General features: G+C 40.2%; 4 protein-coding genes and 2 long non-coding RNA genes across 8 annotated transcripts; 4 read left to right on the forward strand and 2 right to left on the reverse strand.

The window, feature by feature from the left end:
• Positions 1-5,918: 5,918 nt before the first annotated feature.
• LOC149709625 (uncharacterized) lies at positions 5,919-7,599 on the forward strand. The gene is made up of 2 exons (XM_089860736.1): positions 5,919-6,584; positions 6,686-7,599. The coding sequence occupies exons 1-2, from the start codon at positions 5,931-5,933 to the stop codon at positions 7,328-7,330; spliced, it is 1,299 nt and encodes a 432-aa protein (XP_089716862.1). The 5' UTR covers positions 5,919-5,930; the 3' UTR covers positions 7,331-7,599.
• A 118-nt stretch (positions 7,600-7,717) lies between these two features.
• On the forward strand, positions 7,718-21,586 carry LOC149709626 (uncharacterized). The gene is made up of 9 exons (XM_089856518.1): positions 7,718-9,244; positions 9,305-9,450; positions 9,515-9,807; positions 9,882-9,929; positions 19,283-19,337; positions 19,399-19,530; positions 19,590-19,675; positions 20,121-20,207; positions 20,307-21,586. The coding sequence occupies exons 1-9, from the start codon at positions 9,103-9,105 to the stop codon at positions 20,404-20,406; spliced, it is 1,089 nt and encodes a 362-aa protein (XP_089712644.1). The 5' UTR covers positions 7,718-9,102; the 3' UTR covers positions 20,407-21,586.
• On the forward strand, positions 9,938-11,099 carry LOC149709627 (uncharacterized). The gene is made up of 2 exons (XR_016375889.1): positions 9,938-10,091; positions 10,154-11,099. It is a non-coding gene; the product is annotated as an uncharacterized LOC149709627 (long non-coding RNA).
• Positions 10,575-19,232, reverse strand: LOC149709628 (uncharacterized). Of its 3 annotated transcripts, none has more exons than XM_089856397.1 (10): positions 18,003-19,232; positions 17,790-17,814; positions 15,050-15,242; positions 14,322-14,537; positions 12,672-14,045; positions 12,503-12,605; positions 12,372-12,427; positions 12,089-12,291; positions 11,856-12,015; positions 10,575-11,508 (listed from the first exon to the last, which is right to left on the reverse strand). In XM_089856397.1, exons 3-10 carry the CDS (start codon positions 15,240-15,242, stop codon positions 11,195-11,197), a joined length of 2,619 nt encoding a protein of 872 aa, XP_089712523.1. In that variant the 5' UTR covers positions 17,790-17,814; positions 18,003-19,232; the 3' UTR covers positions 10,575-11,194. The 3 variants fall into 3 exon arrangements, with proteins under 3 accessions (XP_089712523.1, XP_089712518.1, XP_089712510.1); XM_089856392.1 differs by having other exon boundaries at positions 12,503-14,045; positions 18,003-18,063; positions 18,130-19,230; XM_089856384.1 differs by having other exon boundaries at positions 12,503-14,045; positions 18,003-19,230.
• LOC149709629 (uncharacterized) lies at positions 15,240-16,896 on the forward strand. The gene is made up of 2 exons (XR_016375886.1): positions 15,240-16,782; positions 16,845-16,896. It is a non-coding gene; the product is annotated as an uncharacterized LOC149709629 (long non-coding RNA).
• LOC149709630 (PAT complex subunit CCDC47) lies at positions 20,632-23,147 on the reverse strand. Its single transcript, XM_089856485.1, has 11 exons — positions 22,998-23,147; positions 22,482-22,776; positions 22,128-22,407; positions 21,866-22,047; positions 21,687-21,788; positions 21,518-21,625; positions 21,367-21,449; positions 21,237-21,295; positions 21,059-21,168; positions 20,795-20,962; positions 20,632-20,718 (listed from the first exon to the last, which is right to left on the reverse strand). The coding sequence occupies exons 2-11, from the start codon at positions 22,728-22,730 to the stop codon at positions 20,647-20,649; spliced, it is 1,413 nt and encodes a 470-aa protein (XP_089712611.1). The 5' UTR covers positions 22,731-22,776; positions 22,998-23,147; the 3' UTR covers positions 20,632-20,646.
• Positions 23,148-23,182: the final 35 nt, after the last annotated feature.

A 23,182-nucleotide genomic window follows, 5' to 3' on the forward strand; every position in this document is an offset into this window, starting at 1 on the left:
ATTACTCCCCCAAAAATAAGAAACCCCCCGTTGTTAAAATGCCAGTGGCGCCACCACCGGTGGCCGAAATTAGCGGGCGGCAAAACGCGCCGGGCACCTCTTCCGGCGCCACCTCTGCCGCCGCCGCGACGACGCAGGACGCCTTCGCGGAAACGGCCAGGAACGTCGGTTACTTTAATTTCGTCTATCAGCCGTCTGTTTATCAGCCACCCGATAACTATTATCATCATCAGATGTAACCGGTCAATAACAAACAACACAAAATGTATAAAATTTATTAGTCCTTGATTGTTCGAAATAATCCAATTATATAAACCACGATCGAGACGCGGTTTTCGTTACGCAATATTTTCAACAAAAAAAATATGAAATAAAATGCATATTAAAATCATTTTCCGGTTATTTAGAAGTAATTTAAGCATTTTCAGTGTGGAAATCTGTAAAAGCGGCAGTGGCAGTGGCGGATTGCAGAGTAACGATTTAATCTTTCCCCGTTTTATAGCGCATGTTAAGGCAACACATGAGAATTCACACGGGAGCCAACCTACTTAAACCGTGCGTCTGTGAAATCTGTGGCCAGGGCTACGGCAACTCGAACAGGTTGGCCGAACACAAGCGCAAGCACACGGGCGAAAGACCCTATCAGTGCGAAATCTGTGGACGAGGATTCGCCTACCAACACGTCCTGAAATCGCACGTCCAAACTCACGTCGACGGAAGAATTAAATCGCATCTTTGCGAGGAATGCGGAAAGGGTTACGCCAACGCCCGCGATCTCAAAACGCACAAATTGTCGCACACCGGCGAGAAGCCTTTCAAGTGCGAAATATGCGGAAAAGAATTCGCCAAACAAGCCTATTACAAATCGCACCGGGCCATTCACAACCAAGAGAGGGCCTACGTCTGCACCATTTGTGGAAAGGCCTACACACATAATCAGAGTCTGTACGTTCACGCCCTGGTTCACAAGGGAATCAAACCGCATCGTTGCGAAACGTGTGGAAAATGTTTCACCACGAAACAACTCTTGAAGATGCACACCAGGATCCATACGGGCGAGCGACCCTACGTTTGCGACGTCTGTGGACGGGCTTTCACTCAGGGTCAAAGTTTGAAGACGCACAGACGCTCGCACGACAATCAGGCCAACTCCCTACCCTTAACGCCCAAGAAATCCAACGCCAGAAAGACCAACGCCGAATCCGTTGGAAGGAAAAACGCTCCGGCGGCGACTACTTCTTCCGCGGCGGAAAATTTCCCGGAAACGGCTCCAACAGCTGCCCCGGCTTTGGCATATTTCAATTACGCTTACCAACCGGCCATGTTGCCGCCCCAAAATTATTACCAAGAGTTTCGAAACTAGTCTTCAACTCAAATTTCGTTTTTAACGCGCCATTAATCGTCACAAATAAAATTTTATCGCTTCAAAGAATATCGTGGCGGAAAAAGTCTATTCACACCGAATTTTGTTTATTATTTCAGCTAGCCTCGCAACGTGACCTATTTCTATTATTAGCCAAAGATTTTAAAAGTTCATTTAATTCGAGGTTTAAGCGTCAAAGGTCAACATCGTTAGGCCTAACTCTTAAGCATTTTCAATGTGGAAATCGGTCACTTTTAGGAAGCGAAATTAACGTCGGGCCGTTTGACCGTTTAGCGTTGTTTGAAGCGACACGTCTTGACGCACACCAGGGAAAGCGTCAAGAAAAGATACGTCTGCGAAGTGTGCGGCCAATCTTTCGCTCAAATCGGCGACATGAAGATCCACGGGCGGAAACACACGGGAGAACGACCCTACAAATGCCAAGAATGCGGCCGGGATTTCGCTAAAAAATCCAATTACGTTCGACACGGCGTCATCCACAGCGGAATCCGAGCCCATTTGTGCGTCATCTGCGGCGCCTCTTTTCGACACGTCACCAACTTGCATAGCCACACGCGCTCACATACGGGCGATAAACCTCACGTCTGCCTTCATTGTGGCAAGGCCTTTAAAACGCGCAGACTCCTGGTGACTCACGTTCGAATTCACACGGGCGAAAAGCCCTTCGCTTGCCAAATATGCGGAAGGTCCTTCACTCAGAAGCATAGCGCGCAATCGCACGCCCGAACTCACGCCTCCACTCGAAATGGCCAAACTGAAGTGGGCGTGGCATCTGATTCTCAATTAAATACTTACTCTTATCATGACCGGGGGCAATGACTTGTAGTTTTACAATCCCTTAGTAGACAGCGGCCCCGAAATTCTTAAGCATTTTAGTGTGGAAATAACTGACATAATTTGATTAACGCCGATCGCTCTGTCCCACCCAACTACAGCAAAACCTGAAGCGTCACATGAAAATCCATACGGGTGAAAACTTGGAGAAGCGTTTCGTCTGCGAAACGTGTGGTCAAGGATTCCGGGCCATCGCCTCCCTGACCGTTCACAAGCGAAAACACACGGGGGAACGACCTTTTCAGTGCGAAATTTGCGGCAAGGGTTTCGCCAAAAAGTCCGTTTACGTCGATCACGCCGTCATTCACACGGGGGAACGACCCTACCTATGCGTCATTTGTGGAAAAAATTATCCTCAAAAAACCTCCCTAATTGGACACATGCGCTCCCACACGGGCGATAAGCCTCATAAGTGCGACGTGTGCGGCAAAGGTTTCGGCGTGCGAAAAACGCTGGCTTTGCATATGCTGACGCACACGGGCGAGAGACCCCACGCCTGTGACGTCTGTGGCAAGAGGTTCAGCCAGAAATACAACCTAACGGTGCACACGCGCACCCACAATAAAGACGGAAAAAACGCCCGACGAATCGCCCCGGTAGCTACCGCGGAAAATAACGCCGTTGCCGCCACCAGCGCCGCCGAATGTAAAACGAAACGGAAAGCGATAACGCCGGCGGTGACGGGGGGTACCGCGGTTGGGGCCACTCCAGCCACTCCGGAAGATCGCCTTTACCCCGAAAACAATCAAGCCGATTTGTCGTATTTCAATTTCGGTTATTATCCTTCCATGGTCGCGCCGTCGAATTACTATACTCAGTTGTAGCCAACAAAGACTAATTCGAATTGCATTCTGGGAGGGAACTTTTTTTTATATATTTTAACGTGTAAATATTTGCTCAAATGAACTTGAAATAAAACCAGAACGGGAAAATTAAATAAGCTTTTGTAGTGTGGAAGCCATGTTTTAGCCCGAGGTATTGAACATGACCTTTGACCCTTCCAGAGAAATTACAAAACGCACCTGAAACTGATGCACTTGGCGGAAAAAATTCAATCGATCTGCGACATCTGCGGCAAGGAATTTCGCAAGAAGAGTTACTTGAAAATCCATAAGCGCTCTCATACGGGCGAAAGACCTTGCGTCTGCGAAATTTGTGGCAAGAATTTCGCCTCGGCAGACGTCATGAAGAAACATTCTAAAATCCACGTGGCGGTCAAGCCCTATTTGTGTTCCGTTTGCGGAAGGGCCTTTAGCTTGACCAACACTCTGAAGCAACACATGTTGACGCATACGGGCGAGAAGCCGTACCAGTGTCTGACTTGCGGAAAAACTTTCCCTCGTCAACCTTCTTACAAACTGCACTTGCGAACCCATACCGGCGAGAGACCCTACGAGTGTCCCGTCTGCAACAAGAGATTCAGCCAAAAGTATAATTTGACGGTGCACTCCCGGACTCACACCCGGGCCAAATTGCGTCACAAGAATAAAAACCCGCCCCCGGAAACCAAAGATTCCGAGACGGTCCTGTTCTTTCCGCCTCAAAGCGTCGATTACTTTGGGTACGCGCCACCTTCCGCCAGTACTTATTACGCCCAATCGTAGAGTCACCATTACCGTGTCAATATTCGATTAAAAGTTCAAGTTCCAAACTTAAAAAGCGTAGCGTCACTTTTATTTGATAGAGTATGGGTAGTGACAATTTCCGGAGCGTTTAAATAGTGTGGAAATCTTCGTGGTAGAGTTTTAATGTTGATTAGGGCGAAGTCATCATTTTCATTTGTTCCCCCCCCCCCCGTAGTACACCTTGAAAAAGCACACGCAAATTCATACCGGGAAAACCTGGATCGTCTGCGAAATCTGCGGAATGCGCTTCACCGAGACGGGATACTTGAATATTCACAAGCGAAAACATACCGGCGAAAAACCGTTCGTCTGTGAAAGTTGTGGCAAAGGGTTCGCTCGCAAATCGACGCTAACGGCGCACGCCTTGATTCACACTGAGGAACGGCCCCATTTGTGCGGAATCTGTGGAAAAGCTTTTAAGCAGAGCTCCAATTTGTTTTCTCATCAACGGATTCATACGGGTGACAAAAAGCACCGATGTCAGACTTGCGGAAAATCTTTCGGCGAAAGATTCAAGTTGGATCTTCACGCGTTGACCCACACCGGACAACGACCACACGCTTGCCCAATTTGCGATAAAAAATTCAGTCAAAAATCAAACTTGGCCGTTCACCTGAGGACTCATAACAAAGATCGTCAGAAACCTTTAAAAAAACCGCTCCAACTTGAAGAAATTCCGCAAACAAGGCGGGCAGAATCGGCAGAGGGTGGACGGGATTTTTTCTCTTTTGGATCTCAGCAGTTTTATACGCCGGAACCAGCTTCCCCTACTTATTTTAACCAGAATCAGTATTAAAAAACATGAGTCATGTGACATGTCCAACTCGTATTCGGTATTAAACATTATACCGTTTGAGTAACGCGTCCGTAAGACGTTTTCCAAGCCACCAAATATATACTAATATTTATTTTATCAAAATAAATCAATTTAGGGGTACAGCCAACATTTAGGGGCGGAGCTCTCCGTGTATTTTGCCATAGCCCCTGTAGAAATGTTGTTCCTGCCGCACACCCGTGTCCAATCGCCAAATTTAATTTCCCTAATTGGTGGCTGGCGCGCAAACTCTACCAGGGAGAAAGAAATAATTATTCCACTAATTAATTTCACGTTTAACATTACCCTCAAAGTCAAAACAACGCGAGAATAAATGAGAAATTAATTTGAAAACTAATCATACTCCCCTTTATAATAGTGGCTTATTTACATGACACCCTTTAACTCTGGTTCTATAAGAGATACTAGGATGTCCTTTGAGTTTGTCATAGCCCTATTTTTCCCTTTACAACGATACTAAAAACTTGGGTTTCCGTCAAACTGGGACCGAGAAATTAAGCAAAATGTTCAACTAACTTATGGTAGCGGCACACTATGGTATTATGTTACTTATGATTTTGGACACTATACTTTGCAGGCTCGTAACTCTGTTTCTACTAGAGATACGCGGATGTTCTTTGAGTATGTTATAGTCCAATTTGTCCCCCATCTAACCATACTAACAACTTAGGGCTACGAACAACAGGGGCCGAGATATTAAGAAAAATGTTCGTCAACTTTGGTATCGTCTCACTTATTCTTATTATGTTACTTATGATTTTTACACTAAACTTTGGAGGCTCATAACTCTCGTTCTATTAGAGATACGGGTTTCTCCTTTGGATATGTTATAGTCCTCTTTGCTCCCCATTCAAGGATACTTTAAACTTGGGGCTACCTCAATATCGTCGTCAACTTATTTTTTGTCTCACTTATTGATATTAGGTTACTGTTTTGAAAATAAACTTTGCAGGCTCGTAACTCCGGTTCTATAAGAGATACGAGGATATCCTTTGAGTATGTCATAGCCCTATTTTTCCTCTTTTCAACGATACTAAATACTTGGGGTTACGGCAAATAGGGGCCGAGTAATTACTATGCCTAGTTTCAAAATTGTTATTTTGGTTTTCCCAACTTATATTTGAGCTCCGTTTATTATTCTCCAGAGCATTATTAGTGTGGAAATCTAGGCTAGGCTTCTCGTTACATTTACTTATAAAACGGAACCAATTATTCTGTTGATATAACCGCGTAGTACCATCTGAAAAATCACATGTTAATCCACACGGGAAAGCGGCTCTTAATATGCGAGATTTGTGGCAAGGGCTTCTCGGAAACTGGCTACTTGAACATTCACAAACGGAAACATTCGGGGGAGAGACCGTACGTTTGCGAAGTGTGCGGCAAGGGTTTCATGGAGAAAGCCACGCTGAGAAGACATTCCGTCGTTCACACGGACGTCCGAGCGCACCTGTGCGTCATTTGCGGCAAGGCCTTCAAGCAGAGCTCCAGTTTGTTGTCGCATTCCTTGATTCACAGCGGCGACAAGAAACATCAATGCGAAAGCTGTCCCAAACGGTTCACCAGTCGATTCAAGTTGGATCTTCACACGCTGACGCATACGGGCGAGAGACCTCATCAATGTCCGGTTTGCGACAGTCGCTTCAGTCAAAAGTATAATTTGACGGTCCATTTGCGCACGCATAACAAAGACGGCGCCAGGCAAAAGAGAGTGAAAAGCGGCAAGACGGACTCGCCCAAGAAAGACGCGCTTCTCCAGGAGGAGGAACAAGAATTTCGAGAGAAGACGGTGGCCGAATCGACGGATGCCAACTGCAGCAGCGAGGGCGGCGCGCGAGACTATTTTAATTTCGGGAGCCAACCCTTTTTCGCTCCCCCTCCTTCGACGGCCTACTTTAACCAGTATTGATTACATAACGGGCTCTCGATTTAAATTGTAGTGTGGAAATGTACAGACTCAACAGCTCTAAGCCTAATTACAATAATAATGATGATTCATTTATCTAGCAATATCTGAAACAGCACATGAAAACGCACACGGGCGAGAGCCGGGTGAAACGCTACATTTGCGAGCTGTGCGGGCAAGGTTTCGCCATGAAGATTCGCATGACGGAACACAAGCGGAAGCACACGGGCGAAAAACCTTTCTGTTGCGAAATTTGCGGAAAGGGATTCGCCGTGAAAACCGTCTATCAGCGTCACGTCAAGACGCACGACGGAGTCAAGTCGTATCTGTGCAACGTTTGCGGCAAGGCCTACTCGGCCAGCGCCGCTCTCTTTATGCATTCGCGCACGCACTTGTCCGTCAAACCGTTCACTTGCGAGGTTTGTGGGAAAGGGTTCGCGCGTCCGGGACATCTGTCGTTGCACGCCTTGACGCACACGGGCGAGAGACCGCACCAATGTCAGGTCTGTGGCAATCGCTTCAGTCAGAAATACAATCTGACCGTGCATTTGCGCACGCACAACAAAGAGGGGGGACATTCCAAGGCTCCCAAGAGGAAGACGCCACCGACCGCCGAAGATCAACAAGATGCACCCAATTCGGCGCGGAAAAACTTTCAAGCTCGCAATTCCGCCGATCTAGCCACCTTTGCCGAATACACTGCCGTTAATTACTTTAATTTCGGTGGTTATTCCAACCAGTTTTAGTTTGAAAAACAACAACTTCTAATCGTAAATTTACGCCTTTCTCGAAGCTCAACAAAGAGTATGGGGGTTGGCAATGTATTTTAACTTTCCACGGAGTTTGGTACAGTCAAAGGTTGGAGCTGCCATATCCCTGCAGGATTCTAATTAGGTTCTTGGCTTAATCATATCTCCCTTAACATTAAAAGTTTCAATTATATATAAAAATTAAATACATTTTTTTGTAATATCATGATAAAGAAAAATCATGCTATTAAATGAATAACTTTAAATTGGTGGTTTCTAGCCAATGGGAAGAGCTCGCGACCCATGAAGAGTGCATGAAGGGGAGGTTTTTTCCAAGCCTTATAGTTCTGTTTGCTTAAATCTCGTCGTTTGCTACGCGTGTACCACCTGGTACCCCTTTGGTTGGTGATTTAAAGGATTGTTCATAGCCAAGAATGAAGCCGACATAGAGTTTCATAGACATCTTGGGAAATCGTTCTAGGAGCCGCGATGAGGCAAAGGTAAGATATTTTCCAAGGTCAGTATCTTTCTCTTTATTTTTTCAGGGTTCATACAAACCTGGAAAACTCAGGGAAATAAATGGTTGAACAGAAAACTCTGGGAAATGTAGAATGTTTAGTAAAATTCAGGGAAATTTGTTAGGTTTGAGTTACTTTGCAAACAGGGACCGAGTAATTAAAAAAAATGTTCGTAAACATTCCCTCTCTACGCGATTTTTCATATTATACTTTGGAGGCTCGTAACTCTGTTTCTATTAGAGATACAGGGATGTCCTTTGAGTATGTTATAGTCTAATTTGTCCCCCATCCAACCATACTAAAAACTTAGCGCTACGACAAGCAGGGGCTGAGTAATTAAGCGAAATGTTCAAAAACATACCATAGGAATAGCATCAAACCCAACTTTGGGGGCTCGTAACTCTGGTTCTACTAGAGATACGGGGATGTCCTTTGAGTATGTTGTAGTCCAATTTGTCCCCCATCTAACCATACTAAAAACTTAGGGCTACGAACAGCAGGGGCCGACATATTAAGCAAAATATTCGTCAACTTTGGTATCGTCTCACTTATTCTTATTATGTTACTTATGATTTTTACACTAAACTTTGGAGGCTCATAACTCTTGTTTTACTAGAGATACGGGGATCTCCTTTGGATATGTTATAGTCCTCTTTGCTCCCCATTCAAGGATACTTTAAACTTGGGGCTACCTCAATATCGTCGTCAACTTATGTTAGTGTCTCACTTATTGATATTGGGTTACTTTTGATTTTTGAGAATAAACTTTAAACACTCGTAACTCAGGTTCTACTAGAGATACGGGGATGTCATTTGAGTATGTTATAGTCCTATTTGTCCCCCATCCAACGATACTAGAAACTTGGGGTTACATCAAACAGGAGTCGAGTAATTAAGCAAATTGTTCGTTAAGATCGCTCCACAGAATACTCCATGTCAGGGATTGGTTTTGCGAAAGTTGTAGGAACCCTGTTTTTTCCTCTCTGGCTTAAAATGCTGACGGGTGATTGGCTGAATGATATGGCGGGCCATTCAAGGTCTCTGAAGGAGCAAGGTCCGCCACCCACCGCATTTTTGTCCGCGTTTAATTTATTTACGCGTAGGTGTAGAATTTTATGTTGATAAGCAACCAGAACGCTATGTCTAGATCTAGCTCTCCCCTTTATCATAGTCTCTTAATGCTCGAGTGCCACTTTGCGTTGAAATCAGTAGTCAAATAGGTCAACCACCACCACCAGCAGCTGTAGCAGCATGAATAGGCCAGATTTTTTAGATTTATCGTTAGATTTTCCACCTACTTACGTGAAAGGATTGCACCGAGCCCAAGATGTCATTAAAATGCCTTATAAGACGCTGGGAAACACCGACATGAAAATATCCAAATTTGGATTTGGTAAAATTGAAAGTAGGGATGAAGAATTTTTCGCGCGGGTAAGTGAACTTTTCATTTTAGGTAGTTGTCAACTGGGTCATCTTTTAAACACCGATAAAGAGTCGGAAGCGATTAGGGTGGTAGAAGAAGCCGTCAAAATGGGTGTCAATTACTTTGACGTGGCTCCATGGTACGGTTTTGGCACGTCGGAAATCGTTTTAGGGAAAGTAGGTGAAATTTTCAACCGCGTCGTGTCGAAGTGTCCATCGACTTAATTGTCTAAAAACGCAGGCTTTGAGACGACTCCCGCGACAATCTTATTACATCGCGACAAAGGTTGGACGCTACCAGTCCGATTACCCCAATATGTTCGATTTTAGCGCCGAAAAAACTTTGGAAAGTGTCAATATCAGCCTGGAAAAACTGGGTGTCGATTGCGTCGACTTGATTCAGGTTCACGACGTCGAATTCGCTCCGTCAATTGATATAATTATCAACGAGACTTTGCCGACTTTGCAAAAAGTCAAAGAAAGTGGTAAAGCCAGATACATCGGAGTCACGGGTTATCCTTTGAGCAAACTAAAGTACAACTTTTAATTAACAAACTCGAGGTGGTGGACTTCCCTTTATCAACGATTCTTTGTTCGCTGGTTTTCAGGGAAGTTATTGAGAAAAGTCCGGTTAAAATTGACACGGTTTTATCTTACTCCCCTGTAACAAAATAGACGTTGGCCCGACTTCGTCCGACCGACGCAACACCGACAGACGCAAAAGGGTCGGTGAACATGCAGTTTGACCGTCGAAATGTCCTAGCCATGAAACGGTTGGCCAGACTCTTGCCCGACTGTATTTTGCCAACTCCGAAAACGTAACATTACCACCCCAAAAAAACATAGTTTTCCGACTGTATTCTGTACCACTTGCCAACAGATAAGAATCTTAATGGGCGTCTAAACCGACTATTAATGGTGTTCCTATCCGACTGCTAACGGTCGTCCGCCCGACTGTTAACTATAATCACGCCCGACTGCTAATGATCGTCTTGCCCGACTGCTAATGGTTGTCCGCCCGACTGTTAACTATAATCACGCCCGACTGCTAATGATCGTCTTGCCCGACTGCTAATGGTCGTATCGTCGGACTTATATCTGTTGACTCGCCCGACGTTTAACTGTCTTCTCGCCCGACCCTAAATATTCTTTTTGCCATACTGTAAATATCCTTTTTGTCCGACTGAAAATCGTCCTCTTATCCGACTGCAAACGATTGCCTTACCTGTCTCGTTATCACGCTGCGGGCAGCGAAGTTGGTTTTTCCTTAGGTCCCAAAAATTGTGAATTTTACACATATATAGATTTCAAGAACATAAAAATAGTTTTATTCCAAGGTCACTTTAGCATCTCACACATAGTCATATCACATCTTTTAACATAATGGTATCACTAAATGACCGTTTTTTGATCATGTGGGAAAAAATTGGAGGAAAATGAATTTTTTGTAAATGCAATATTTTGTTAGGACCAATGAATTAGAATACTAAATTTCATGTACAATATAGTTTAGGAACATTAATTACATGAAATACAAATAGTTTTGAGGAGTAACAATGACTTAAATATTTTGTTTGGACCAAATAACTTGAAAACTTGTTTTACTATTTAAACATTGAAGTTTGAAAACACTTCAACTTATATAGTTAAGGGATAATTAAATGACGAAAACACTTTCATATTATGCAGCTCAAAAGCTTTAAAGGGAGAGTTAATTCTGACATAAAGTGATATAACAGAGTCCATGTTCCAAAAAACGCCCAATGAATCCAGTTTATTTATAAATATAAAGGAATTTATAAATATAAAGGAATTTATAAAAACCACTTTTTGCTAGAATAGTCTATAATCCCTTAGGATACTTGGAAAAGTTCGTATTAAAAATACTCGTCTGAAAAGATAAAGTGAAGTCTCTATATACTTAATCAGTTAAAGAATCTTCACTGTCGAAACGCCTGCTTTCATCATTGGACGTTTGGCACTTTTCATAGTTCAAACCCTCATCTATGTTCCCTTTATCTTCAGGGTTTTCTTCTTCATTACTGTTTTCGTCGTCATCAATTCGTTCATCTGCATCAACACTATCACCATCTTGGGAAATTATCTTATTTTCTTTCTTTCTTCGATCCAGTCGACCCCCATCGCGGTCAGACTTATGTTTAAGCCATTTTTTAATGACACATTCAACATCATATTCCGTAGATCTTCTTAACTTCGGATTTGCCATTACTGCAGCTACAAGTAAATAAATTATTTTATCTCTCTGAATAAAAACAGGAATGTGATAAATACACATTCCAACAATATATAATTACTTTAAACTAAACTTACCAAAACCTTTCCGTTAATTTAATATTGTTTTTCAAAGTTTCAAAAGTTGACTTAAAAAGTCAAAATTTAAAAGTTTGAAAAACTATATAAAATGAACGAACAGATTTTGATAAGTTTTGTTATTGATTTTGATGTTATTTTAACAATCTTAATCGATTTAAAAATGGTTCTGAGATTATTTCTTTATCCCTTTATGATGAATAGTTGTTGAAGATTTATGCGCTTCACTAGCACTTAAAAATAATACTAACCATTGATTACATCTCTTAAAATTAATTTTGAATAGCCAATTTTTCCATTCGATCCCATCCAGTTCATTTGCAAAACTAAACCATGTTTGAAAGTTTTCGCCAAGGCCCTCCTTATAATATCATCCGGATACTTTCCACCCCAAGTTCTGATCATGGCAATCTTCAAATAATAAATTACACTCATTTCATGTCACAACCGTTTTTGAGTATTAATTGGGAAAGGATTTACTTACGGCTTTTTCTCTTTCTTCTTCACTTTGAAGGAGTTCTTCAATTTGTTCTAGCACTTGTATATCTGGAATTGGTAACTTTAAACGATTTGATGTAGTCGATGACGTTGTATTAAATCCAAAATTTTCCGAAAGAGCCTTTGACATTTGAGCAAACTTGGAATTTAAGTCGGTAAGCATAAGAACTACAGTTTTTTGAAATTTTTCTGTAATCCAAAATTTTTTATAAACCAAAAAAACAAAATATTTATAAAATCAATGAAGTAAAAAGCGTTCTCATTTTTACCTTGAGACATTATATTTCCAGTTAAACTGCAAGCTGTGTCGTCAATATTCATTGTACTATGATAAATAAATTAGAATAGGCTGTTGTAACTTGGCATTTTGAGAGTTATATTGCTTAAATTTTACTCATACTTCATTTGAGTGGATATACTTTCTGGGTTACTAGTCGATCCAATAAAACCATATTTTTGAGTTGATTCGCTATCTAAAGCTCGAGTTGATCCGCCTGATGCACCTATATGAGTTGAACCGCTAGGTAATCCTTTCCTGCCATTACGGAGTAATTCGCTTTCGCTTTCACCTTTTCGAAATGATTGGCTTTCACTTTTGCGAGACGATCCATTTAGACTTTTGCGAGATGAACCGATAATATCTTTGCAAGGTGATACGGTTATATCTTTGGAAAATGATCCGGTTATACCTTTGCGAGCTGATCCGGTTATACCTTTGCGAGCTGATCCGGTTATACCTTTGCGAGCTGATCCGGTTATACCTTTGCGAGGTGATCCGGTTATACCTTTGCGAGGTGATCCGACTAGACCTTTGCGAGGTGATCCGACTAGACCTTTGCGAGCTGATCCGGTTATACCTTTGCGAGCTGATCCGGTTATACCTTTGCGAGCTGATCCGACTAGACCTTTGCGAGGTGATCCGACTAGACGTTTGCGAGGTGATCCGACAAGACGTTTGCGAGGTGATCCGACAAGACGTTTGCGAGGTGATCCGACAAGACCTTTGCGAGGTGATCCGACAAGACCTTTGCGAGGTGATCCGACAAGACCTTTGCGTGTTGATCCGACAAGACCTTTGCGTGTTGATCCGACAAGACCTTTGCGTGTTGATCCGACAAGACCTTTGCGTGTTGATACGACTAGACCTTTGCGAGATGATCCACTACTAAATAAATGAGGCCCCGATTCGCTGACAACTGATTTAGTTGTTAATCGGTTAAATGACTTTGAGGTTGAAGCCCTATCTATGGGTTTATGAACCCATCCGCTAGCTCCATTCTTTTCAGTACTTCCGGTTTCATTTTCATCCACAATTTTTTTATTATTTATCCCAATACGGGGCTCTTGCTCGTCATTTTGTTTCTGCAAGTAATTTTCTGCATTATCGTTTAAGACGTCTTCAACTACGCCTATTTTTGAAGATGTTATATGCATTTCTCTTTGAGATGAGATTTTTTTATTTTTATTTTGCAAAGAAGTGTTAATAGCTTCCAGTTTTGTTCCTCCTATGTTGCTATTTAAGCTTAGAGGTTGCACGCTGAAAGGCAAATTCAGATCTTCGGACCTTCCCTCAGACGAATTGTTGTAAGTTGTATTTTCTTGTGATTTATTGTTGAAAGCCCCTGGGGATACATAGTTTTCATCCGAGCCATTTTGTGCACTGCTTTGAGTTTCTGTTTCTTGTAGTGAAACTGTAGGTGAATCTTTCACTAGAGATGACGAAACATTTTGAGGAAACTCAAATCTGGATTTTTCCGTTATAGCCGGTGGCAATATCTCAGATAGATCCCTTTCGACTAGATTAGTTGAATCCATACTCTGCCCTGACCTTAAAAAGGTTTTTTGACTAGTCTGTTTGTTTGGATTACTTTCCGGAAATGGAACAAATTCCGGTGGAGATGGAAACTTAATGACGGTAGAGCCCTTGGGTTTGAGAACCAAATCTGATAATATATTAGGAAAAAATTAGTACAACCTTTTAAGGGATACTTAAACCCAACCCAATATTTTCTTATTGAAAATTCATAAAATGAGTCTTTTTGAAACATGAATAATAAAAGAAATGAAGAAAATTTAGTACCTCAACAATTACAAAACATAAAAATGTTTTTGACAAATTGTAAAATTGTATTTATCCCCGATTCTCCAGAAAGTATATCAATTTAATCTCCTAATTGCTGTTCTCATTTTTAGTATTGAAATAAGATATTTTTATTTACCATTTGATATCTCCTTTTTTTTCTTAAACTTCTTTTTTCGTTGAGTCAGTTCATTATCAGAACGGCTCGATTCATCTCCATCTCCTCTGTCACTTTCTTCGTTGCTTAGATAGGCTGTATTTCTCTTTCTCTTTCGTTTTCCGTTTTCGATTTCACTTTGCAAATCCGATGTATCTTCCGCCCTCTTGCAAAGTTGCCTAGCTTTATTGTACGTCGCTTCAGAAGAAAAACATGGAATATGAAATTAATTACCATTTGAGACCGGGTAAATCGAAAAATAACTATACTTTTATGCGGTACCGCATTTAAGACTTGTTTACATAATAATAACGCATGCATTTTTTGCAAATGCTTTGAATTTTGAACTATTAGATGTCTTAATCTACCATTCACGTGCGTGTCAATGCAAATCGATCTTTGTAGTTAACCTCTCATTTAATTCTTTCTTCATCATCCCATTTAAGGGGTTCTTCACCGAAGATGAAGAGGCAGAGCATATTTTGCAATTTTCGGCGAAAAAATTTCGTCTACAGAGTATGCACGACTTTCTAACCAATGAAATCACCTCTCGTCATACCAGAGGGCGCTGCTGGTTGGTTGGCAAGTCACGCATGCTCTGGATATGAAAGTTTGCGCCGGAAATTTCAAAAAGGCTCCTCGTCTTCATACTCGGTGAAGGCCCCTTTAATAATCATTTACAATAAATTGAAACACTTTTAAATACTTACAGGCTTTAGATAGAATCTTTACGTTGAATGATTCCCAGTTCATTGAGGGAGGATGACAAGCAATTTGTAACTTAGATATTTCTCCGCGCTTAGATTTCATTGGCCATAAGCACTTGTTTTTGGCAACACACCAAGATGATGGCACAATATCAATAGCCCCAGGCTCATCGAGAAAACTAACTATTGCATACATCTGATTCAAGAAAGATTGAAATTTAACTTACATTGCTTAAATTAGATCTTAAAATCATCTTGTCATTAATAATTTTTTTAAACAAAGAATATACGCTTCTCTTTATTTAAAAAAAATACCAATGGTAGGTTCATTTTTCAACCACAGGCGCTTATTTTGAATTTGTAATATCAATGGGGTTTTAAATGTTAAAATCCAATCAAGCAGAAAAATGTTTAGTTAATTTTTGTTACTATCTAGGCATCATGCATCAAAGGAATCACGCTGAATAAATTATTCTCTATTGGCAACAGTAAACACTTCATCTTTAGACTTGAATAACTGTAAGTGCTAATTTGTTTTGAAAACCGCCCTATAAAAATACCTAATTTGGAAGATTCCAGGGGATAGTCAAAAAGGTCATTGACAAATTTACAAACACTTCCGCAAACAAATATTTCACTATCTAAATTTTTAAAAATCGCTTTTATAACCAATGTTTCACCAGATTCCAACAGAAAACAATTATCCCCGTTTGATACTGACACAACAAATTTTTGTGTATGAAGTTTTTTGAACGTTTCTACATTTGGAGGTAAAAATGGATAGTTGGCTTTAAAACGTTTCTTTAGACTTAGACCTTGCCTAATTTGGGATTTGGAAAATGATTTGGATTCTTCAATCCTTTTAATCAGTTGCTGAAGTGGTTTGTTCGGACTTCTTAAATGTTTTTTAATGAAATGCAAATGATTTTCGAATGGAAAGGCACTATAAGAATCTAGTGCTCCAAACATCTTTACATCCTGAACAATATGAGAAAGAGAATGGACATTCATTACAATGAACTCTAATCCATAAATTTCTTTTGACATGTTTATGAATATTTTCAGTAACTCTCCTGCATAATCGGCATATTGTTTGTGCAAAATTGGGTGTGCTAAAATATAAATTGCGCAGTGAAGCAACCGGAAATGTTTTAAAACATCATCTTTGAGTATGCCTATCAAAATTATTGGACCAGTATACAATAGAAACTGCCTAAGTTCTGTTGCTTTCCACAGTTTAATGTGCTTTACAGCTCGGGGTTTTCTCGCAAATTCATTTGGAACATACTGTCTACAGTTTAGGAGTTTCTCAGATAGACGTTCACATAAGTGGTTAGTTAATCTAACATTAAGTTTTCCGGTTAACCAACACTTGGCCATCCTTCTCATCACACCAAGGCAAACCAAATGCATGTAATCCAATGGAAACTGCCGAACCATGTTTACATTCAAGTCTATTAGGGGAGACATGTTACCAACTAAATGATGAAAATCATCATCTTGGATTCGAAATAATTCATTAGTACGAGGTGGCGTGCTAAATTCTTCATCAAAAAAAACAGTTCGGCGGAGATGTCTACTGCCTCTTATAGAACATTTGTCACATGAGTTGAAACCTGTGTGACCCTTTGTATTCTTAACAAAAGCCCGAGCAGGAGTGTCAAGAATAAAGGGCCCTTTAACATTGCAGATATATTTTTTATTTTCATATTCAAATCCGTTGACTTCTAAATTTTGTAAGTCAGTAATCAACGGCCTCAAAAATTCTTCTAGGTTACCAGGTTTAACTTCCCCGCAGAACACACCGACCACAAAAGGCTTACCTATCATCCCCTGAGAAAAACTAAAAACACTAGCTAATATGGGCCAAAAGTGTTTGGCATCACTATGGAAAATTGGAAGGCCATCTATATTTATGGCAAAAGATATTTCACGATCATAATGGGGATTTCCTTGTAAAAATGTTTTTAAACCTTGACTAAACCCGGCATGATAATATTCGCCGTTTTCTATATTTACTACCATAGCTGACCTTGGAGTCTTTAAAAGAGTACGTGCATCCTTTGGCAGTTCCATACCATTATCTCGCAACAACACCAGTAGGGCATTAATAGTAACGTGATTAACACTGTGATTTAATGCCCAGTTACGCAAGCCCGAACGAATGTCTAACAATTCCTCTTCCGATGAGCTACTCGAACTTTGCTCTGAATTTAAACTACTAGGGTCTGAACTATTGTCAATATCAGAACTTATTGAATGACGTGAACCACCAGAATTAGAAGTATCTCGATTGTAATCGTCACGATGAGAGTTACTCATATTTGAATCATTGGAACCTGGAATATTTTCCCCGCTAACACGAAGCGGACCTTCTGCATCCGAAGAACTTGACTGCGTAAACTCAGGGGTCGAACCCTCTAAAGACGGACTATTACTTCTTTTGGAGAAAGTGTTAGAGCTACTGCCCTGATTTTCGCTAATTGTGTCATTCAATGATACCTTATTAACATCATCAACTCGATCTAAAACACTCGCAAGATATCTAGCTCTCTTTCGACGTTTCTGCCTATCACTCAAATTATTCAACGACTTATAACTACCCCGTGGAGCTTGGCTATCATCCATTATCTAATAGCTGAACCAATAACCCAACTTAACAAACTAATTAATGCTTAAAACTGTAAACTCACCTAATGTATGTTGGTTAATCTTTTGAAATTCTATTTAAATACTTTCTTACCTTTATTAACAACACAGTTTCAAACCTAAAGAGAGAAATATAATATTTAGATTAATGGAGTCATAACTTACAGTTTAACTAGCTTAATTTTAGCAAAAGAGCAACATTCAAGTCCCCTCTGTAGAGGCACAGGCTTAAATACACTATCAAAATCAGTTCTTTCTTTGTCATTCTGTAGCAAAGGCTTAGCGAAATTATATACAAAGAACTCACCTCTTTACACAAAAGCGTTTGTACAATAAATGCTGAGTTTCATTAGGTCTCTCTTAAATACCTTTAGAATTTAGAGCTGCAGTTAAAGAAGTATCATTAAATTTAAGTTTAAAGGCGATAAACCCACGGGCCACAGCAGTATCAGGCTCTATCAGCGCAGTAAACACGAGACAAACGCGGAGCGAAGAAAGCGCGAGAAACGTTAAGAGTCGGCCGCGTAAGTGAGAGTGGGAGACCTTAACGTGGTAAAACCCGACACAATCAGCGCCGAGGATGAGACAGAGCTACCAGATTTTTTATGGATACCGCACAATCCAAAAAAATCCCGCACAAATAAAATAGGTTTTTCCGGGAAACCGCCAATAAAATTCCATGAAAAAACCACAATTATTTACATTTATATATAAAAGTTTTCTTCAATTAAATATATCTTGAGCAACGAACTCTATTGGCATATTTCTCTTTGTCTACTGAAATATAAATTCCAAAAAAGCCAAATTCGAGATGAAAACCGCCCATCCGGAAACTCTGGAGTGAGAATGGATCAAAATTCAAAATTTATTTATCAAAGACTATATAACATTTCTCCATGAGCAAATGGACTCACAAACTCTATATTTTATATGGTTTAATAACTTCCTGCTCAGTGCCGGAATAATTACACGGAGTTTTTACACCATTTATATTAACTAAGAATTTTTTTGTATATTTTTATTAAATACGTAAATGACTATTTTTATTTCCTCATCGTTTATACTACAACTTAATTTTTTATTTTTAAATAAACGACTTCTCGACCTTTTACCAACCTAAAAGCGGTACGACTAGCTACATTCAAAACGGCCGACTCCTTACCAACCCTTTAAAAATGATTTAGATTTAATCTAACTAAACGTAGTTCATAGCATTGTGTCAGGACGAGAATTAATTATTGGCGCGTTTTCAGATATTTTAAATATTTAGAAATGATTAATTTTCGTTAAGGTCAGACCACCCGCAATAGAGTCGGTAGGAAGTCGAACATTCCGACAGTTTGTTAATTCGAGAGTTAATCCAAACTGCATCTCGGTTGATAAGAATTGAGAAATCGATTGGAACTTAAAAACTTCTTGCGACTACGAACCGTAACATAAGCCGACCATTATTTCGAAGTACTGTTAGCCGACCTTATAACGGCGTAGTCAACTAATGTCGGCATTTAGTCGTTAGAGAACACTCAACGGACAGCCGACGATTCGACCAAAAACCGACGAAAATGCGGAGAGCTTGTGCTACTGGGGCTGTCGCTACAATCTGATTGACCAGGAACTCTTAAATTATATACCATATTTTAAAGTATTTGAAGCCTTAAATATTAATTTTTAATTATTATTTAATAGAATTAAGTTAATTTTAGGAAAAGGGAATCGGGATTATCAACGCTTCTTATTTAGGAATGGGATTGTTGACGCCCTACCAACTTCCTTCGTGGCATTGCGCCACGTCAGAAATTAAAGACGCCTGCCAAAGAGCCAACCAATATTGCCGCGTAATTAGTTATAATTAACGTAAATTAAGTCTATCCGCTATTATTTATTCATGTTTTAGGAGAAAGGAGTTTCATTGCCAAGATTGGCCGCGTCTTACGCTCTAGAGTTGGACGATCCCGCGACTCATCTTGTTGGATTTGCTTCGTAAGGCTCTCTCTCTTAGTTTTCTTACGAAACAAAAGTTTATAAGATATGTTGGCCATAAGTTTGTAATGTCTGGTAACTTAGAAACGGGAGCTTGTCACGACGTGAGTGAGGGGGTAAAGCGACGCCTGGTGAGCGATTCACTGCTATCAAAGGCTTAGTAACGCGGACTAAATAGGAACTAGATCGAAGGGGCGCAAAATTAACCGAACCAAGTATGCAATTCTCGCTTCCGTCGAGCTGTAAGTCTCTCAGTAGCAATACGAAGCGTAGAAAGTGTCAAACTTATGGAACGTATCACGTATAAACTTATGACGCGATGGATATTGACGCAAAATTCGTGGTTTTTGCCTGAATGATTGAACACACGATGATAAATTTTTCAATATTTTTTATTCGATAAATTAGAAAAGAAACAATTGTATTTTATTATAATTTATTTCAGATTGGAACTTTTGAATGACAATATGAGAAATCTCTTTGAACCATTAGACGAAATGGAAGGACAAATACTCGACTACATTTTAGAAACGTCAGTCATTCAAAAAAATGAATCAACAAAAACCAAAAAACAAGATTATTTTATTTCTCGATTCTAATAATAGTAATTTATTTATTTTATTTATTATAGATATTTTAAACCTTTAAAAGTGAAAAATTGGGAAGGAATTGAAGTGGCCAAATATTGGCGCAAAATTGACGCCTACAACAAGCAATCCAAAGTGGCTTGACAACCCCCGGGTGGCCACACACACCGACACGAGAGAGAGAAAAATCATTTCATCTAACCAAAACAAAAACGAAAAACGAAAAAAAACAAAATTAAAACGAAGCTCTCTTAATTAATTAATTAATTAATTCTAATTGGGGTAAGTTCTAATATCTACATTAGTTAGTTTAATTTAGAAGAGAGGGGGGGGGGTAGTTAGTATTAGGACGTTGACGGACTGTTCTAATAGAGAAGAAGATACTTATATCGTTTTTACTTTCAGTTGCTTCATTTTGGGCGCCTTCTTTTTCAATTCGCGACGATGTTCTCGTTCCTGTCAATACATTGTACTCGTTATTTAATAAGAAGATCTATATATATATATTTTTTGAATGCAATTGGGGACTGACTTCCCACTTCCTTTGTTTGTCAGGGTCTTCTTCGTTCATGATTTTTTCTTTTTCAGCGCGTCTCTTATCTTCCCTTCTTTGTTGGGCAGCTTCTTGACGTTGAGCGTGCGTCGTCTTCAAAAACGCCTCTTCCACTCTCTGGCGATTCTTATCCGATTTAGTTTTGGCCTACATTTTCAAATGGGTGGGCTCTCTTATTAGTTCCGCCCGCGTCGCCCCGCCCCCGCCCCCGCCCCGTCTCCGCCCACCCCCCACGTGACTCACTTCCTTGGACAATTTAAAACGTTTTATTTTATCCATAAAGTAGAAGACCAATTGCAAGAGGGGTTTGACATTTTCCATCGCTTCCGCGTTGACGTGTCCGCGACCAGGAACTGAAAAATGACCGGTAAAGGCGTCAAGGACGTCACCCAACAACACCCCCCCACTAATTATTTTTTACCATTGAAAGCAAAAATCAAAGTTTTCTTGACCTCTGGTAATTTAGTGGCCTGAGATTCCCTGCAAATTAATTATTAATGATTAATGATTAATTTAATGTCGCGAGTGGCGTCCTGGCGTTGGCGTCTTACTCTTGAACTTTGGCCCCCGAATACTGGTCTGAGAAGTGAAGAAAATCGATGCATTCTTCGTATTTTTTAAGTATCGAAATTACCTAAAAATATAATTTAATCTAATTAGACTTAAATTAATCTAAGGGAGATTAATTTAATTTTGTCGTACCCTACTATCCAAAAGAGTCGAAGCCACTTCTCCAATTTCATTCATTAAATAAAAATTGGAAGACAATCCGTATTTTTCAGCAGATTTTTTCTCAGGACAAAACGTGATCTAATTAAAATACTTCATTAGGGTTAAACCAAAGATAATTAATTGGGGTTAATTAACGTACAATATCATTCATATCTTTCATGAGTTTAACCGCCGTTTTCTTGCCAGCCAAACAAAAGACAAAATTATCCATGGCATCCGCGTTCATGTTAACTTTAACTATCTGCGGCAAAGTTAATTTAATTTAATTTTGAATTAATTTGAGTTTAATTGAATTAAGTTCAAGACGACGAGTCATACAATTTGGTCACAGGCTGGCCTTAAAAGATTGGACATGACGCTAACTAGATCTTGTCGTTTTAGGAACTTTAATTCCACTAACATTCCTTCCACGCAAACGCGACCGCTACACCACAATGTGTAGACGTTTTCGGATACTTTGATGAAACCCGGGTCTTCGATCTCTTTTTTCCCATCGTCCCCTGACAAGAAAAAACCACGCCCTCTTTATAAGAGCTGGACCCTAAATTTAAAGGGGGGGGGGGGTGTTGTTGTTTCTAACCGACTAACGTAAAGTTGTTTTCAAGTATTTGTCTATGAGAATTGAGCCAAGCCACGGCAAGATTTTGATTTTTTGTTCTTCCCGAAATGAAGTTGATAAAGTAGACGAGTAATCCCGCGATAAAGAGAAATTCCAAGTAGAAACTTTCCCAGTTGCTTCTCAAATGTAACGGAACTTTGGTGATTTTCAAATCAGGTTTTTCCGTTGGTTTCCCTTTCTGGATTTTATCCACATCCAAACCTTCAAATTCCTCTTCGTCAAAATCGTCGTCTAAATCCTCCTAAAACAATCGAGACCATCCCATAGTTGGCTTATTTAGATAGATAAGAACTATGAATAGATCGAGTAACTAACATCAACTTTAGCCTCATCTTCGTCATCATCAACTACGACTCTTTTAGTTTCTTTGGGAGCTGCGAAGTTGGGTGCTTCCGAGGGTTTTTTGGAAGCCGGTTCCGTTTCTTTAATGACGACGACGTCCTCCTCCTCGTCAAACTCTTCAAATTCCGCAAACTCATTGTCCTCAATTGGGATTTTACGATGATCTATGGCACTGACTGAGTAAATGAAAAAGCCACAAAGGACGAGCGGCCACAAATTCATCTTGAAAGCTTCTACGAAATACGGGTTTGTTCGATTATATTATTATCTATCGCGAAAAAGGGGAGAATTTCGCGGGAAAAAGATTAAGGTACGAGTTTTATCGCTGATAAGCAATTCTATTTTAGATATTTTTAGGGTTTCTTTGACCTAAATCGCTTTAAAATGACGATTTAAGACGATTACGCTTCAATTATCGATCAAAAATAACTATCCAAATCTAATATACTCTATATTAATAAATAAATAATAAAAATAAATCTCATTTACCGGATTAATGACCCCAAACTGTATGCCGGTCGTAAAATTACCACGCGCTTACCACCATTTTTAAATGGCCGGTCTCTTACGTCATAGATGGCAACACCGTCAACTATTTTTCTTTCCCGGAGCACAGCCCAGTCGATCACGGCCGCGAGCTACTTGGTCTAGCCTATAGTGTATATAGGCTCGTA

This window comes from Phalangium opilio, unplaced genomic scaffold, assembly GCF_054372755.1.
Source record: "Phalangium opilio isolate 3A_F unplaced genomic scaffold, DU_Popi_V2 ptg000011l_1, whole genome shotgun sequence".
Lineage (NCBI taxonomy): Eukaryota > Metazoa > Arthropoda > Arachnida > Opiliones > Phalangiidae > Phalangium > Phalangium opilio.

What these genes read in the sequence shown, in the direction of transcription:
- LOC149709628 (XM_089856392.1), bottom strand. Translation starts at nt 15,242, where the DNA reads ATGTATGCAATAGTTAGTTTTCTCGATGAGCCTGGGGCTATTGATATT. An exon ending in AAAGATTCTATCTAAAGCCT is followed by an intron (nt 14,538 to 15,049) that starts GTAAGTATTTAA and finishes TTTCTTCTGAAG; the next exon opens with CGACGTACAATAAAGCTAGG. An exon ending in AAAAAAGGAGATATCAAATG is followed by an intron (nt 14,046 to 14,321) that starts GTAAATAAAAAT and finishes ATATATTATCAG; the next exon opens with ATTTGGTTCTCAAACCCAAG.
- LOC149709625 (XM_089860736.1), top strand. Translation starts at nt 5,931, where the DNA reads ATGTTAATCCACACGGGAAAGCGGCTCTTAATATGCGAGATTTGTGGC. An exon ending in CGGCCTACTTTAACCAGTAT is followed by an intron (nt 6,585 to 6,685) that starts TGATTACATAAC and finishes TCATTTATCTAG; the next exon opens with CAATATCTGAAACAGCACAT.
- LOC149709626 (XM_089856518.1), top strand. Translation starts at nt 9,103, where the DNA reads ATGAATAGGCCAGATTTTTTAGATTTATCGTTAGATTTTCCACCTACT. An exon ending in AATATCCAAATTTGGATTTG is followed by an intron (nt 9,245 to 9,304) that starts GTAAAATTGAAA and finishes TTTTCATTTTAG; the next exon opens with GTAGTTGTCAACTGGGTCAT. An exon ending in CTCGACTACATTTTAGAAAC is followed by an intron (nt 20,208 to 20,306) that starts GTCAGTCATTCA and finishes TATTTATTATAG; the next exon opens with ATATTTTAAACCTTTAAAAG.
- LOC149709630 (XM_089856485.1), bottom strand. Translation starts at nt 22,730, where the DNA reads ATGAATTTGTGGCCGCTCGTCCTTTGTGGCTTTTTCATTTACTCAGTC. An exon ending in GGCCAGCCTGTGACCAAATT is followed by an intron (nt 21,789 to 21,865) that starts GTATGACTCGTC and finishes ACTTTGCCGCAG; the next exon opens with ATAGTTAAAGTTAACATGAA. An exon ending in ACAAACAAAGGAAGTGGGAA is followed by an intron (nt 20,719 to 20,794) that starts GTCAGTCCCCAA and finishes ATGTATTGACAG; the next exon opens with GAACGAGAACATCGTCGCGA.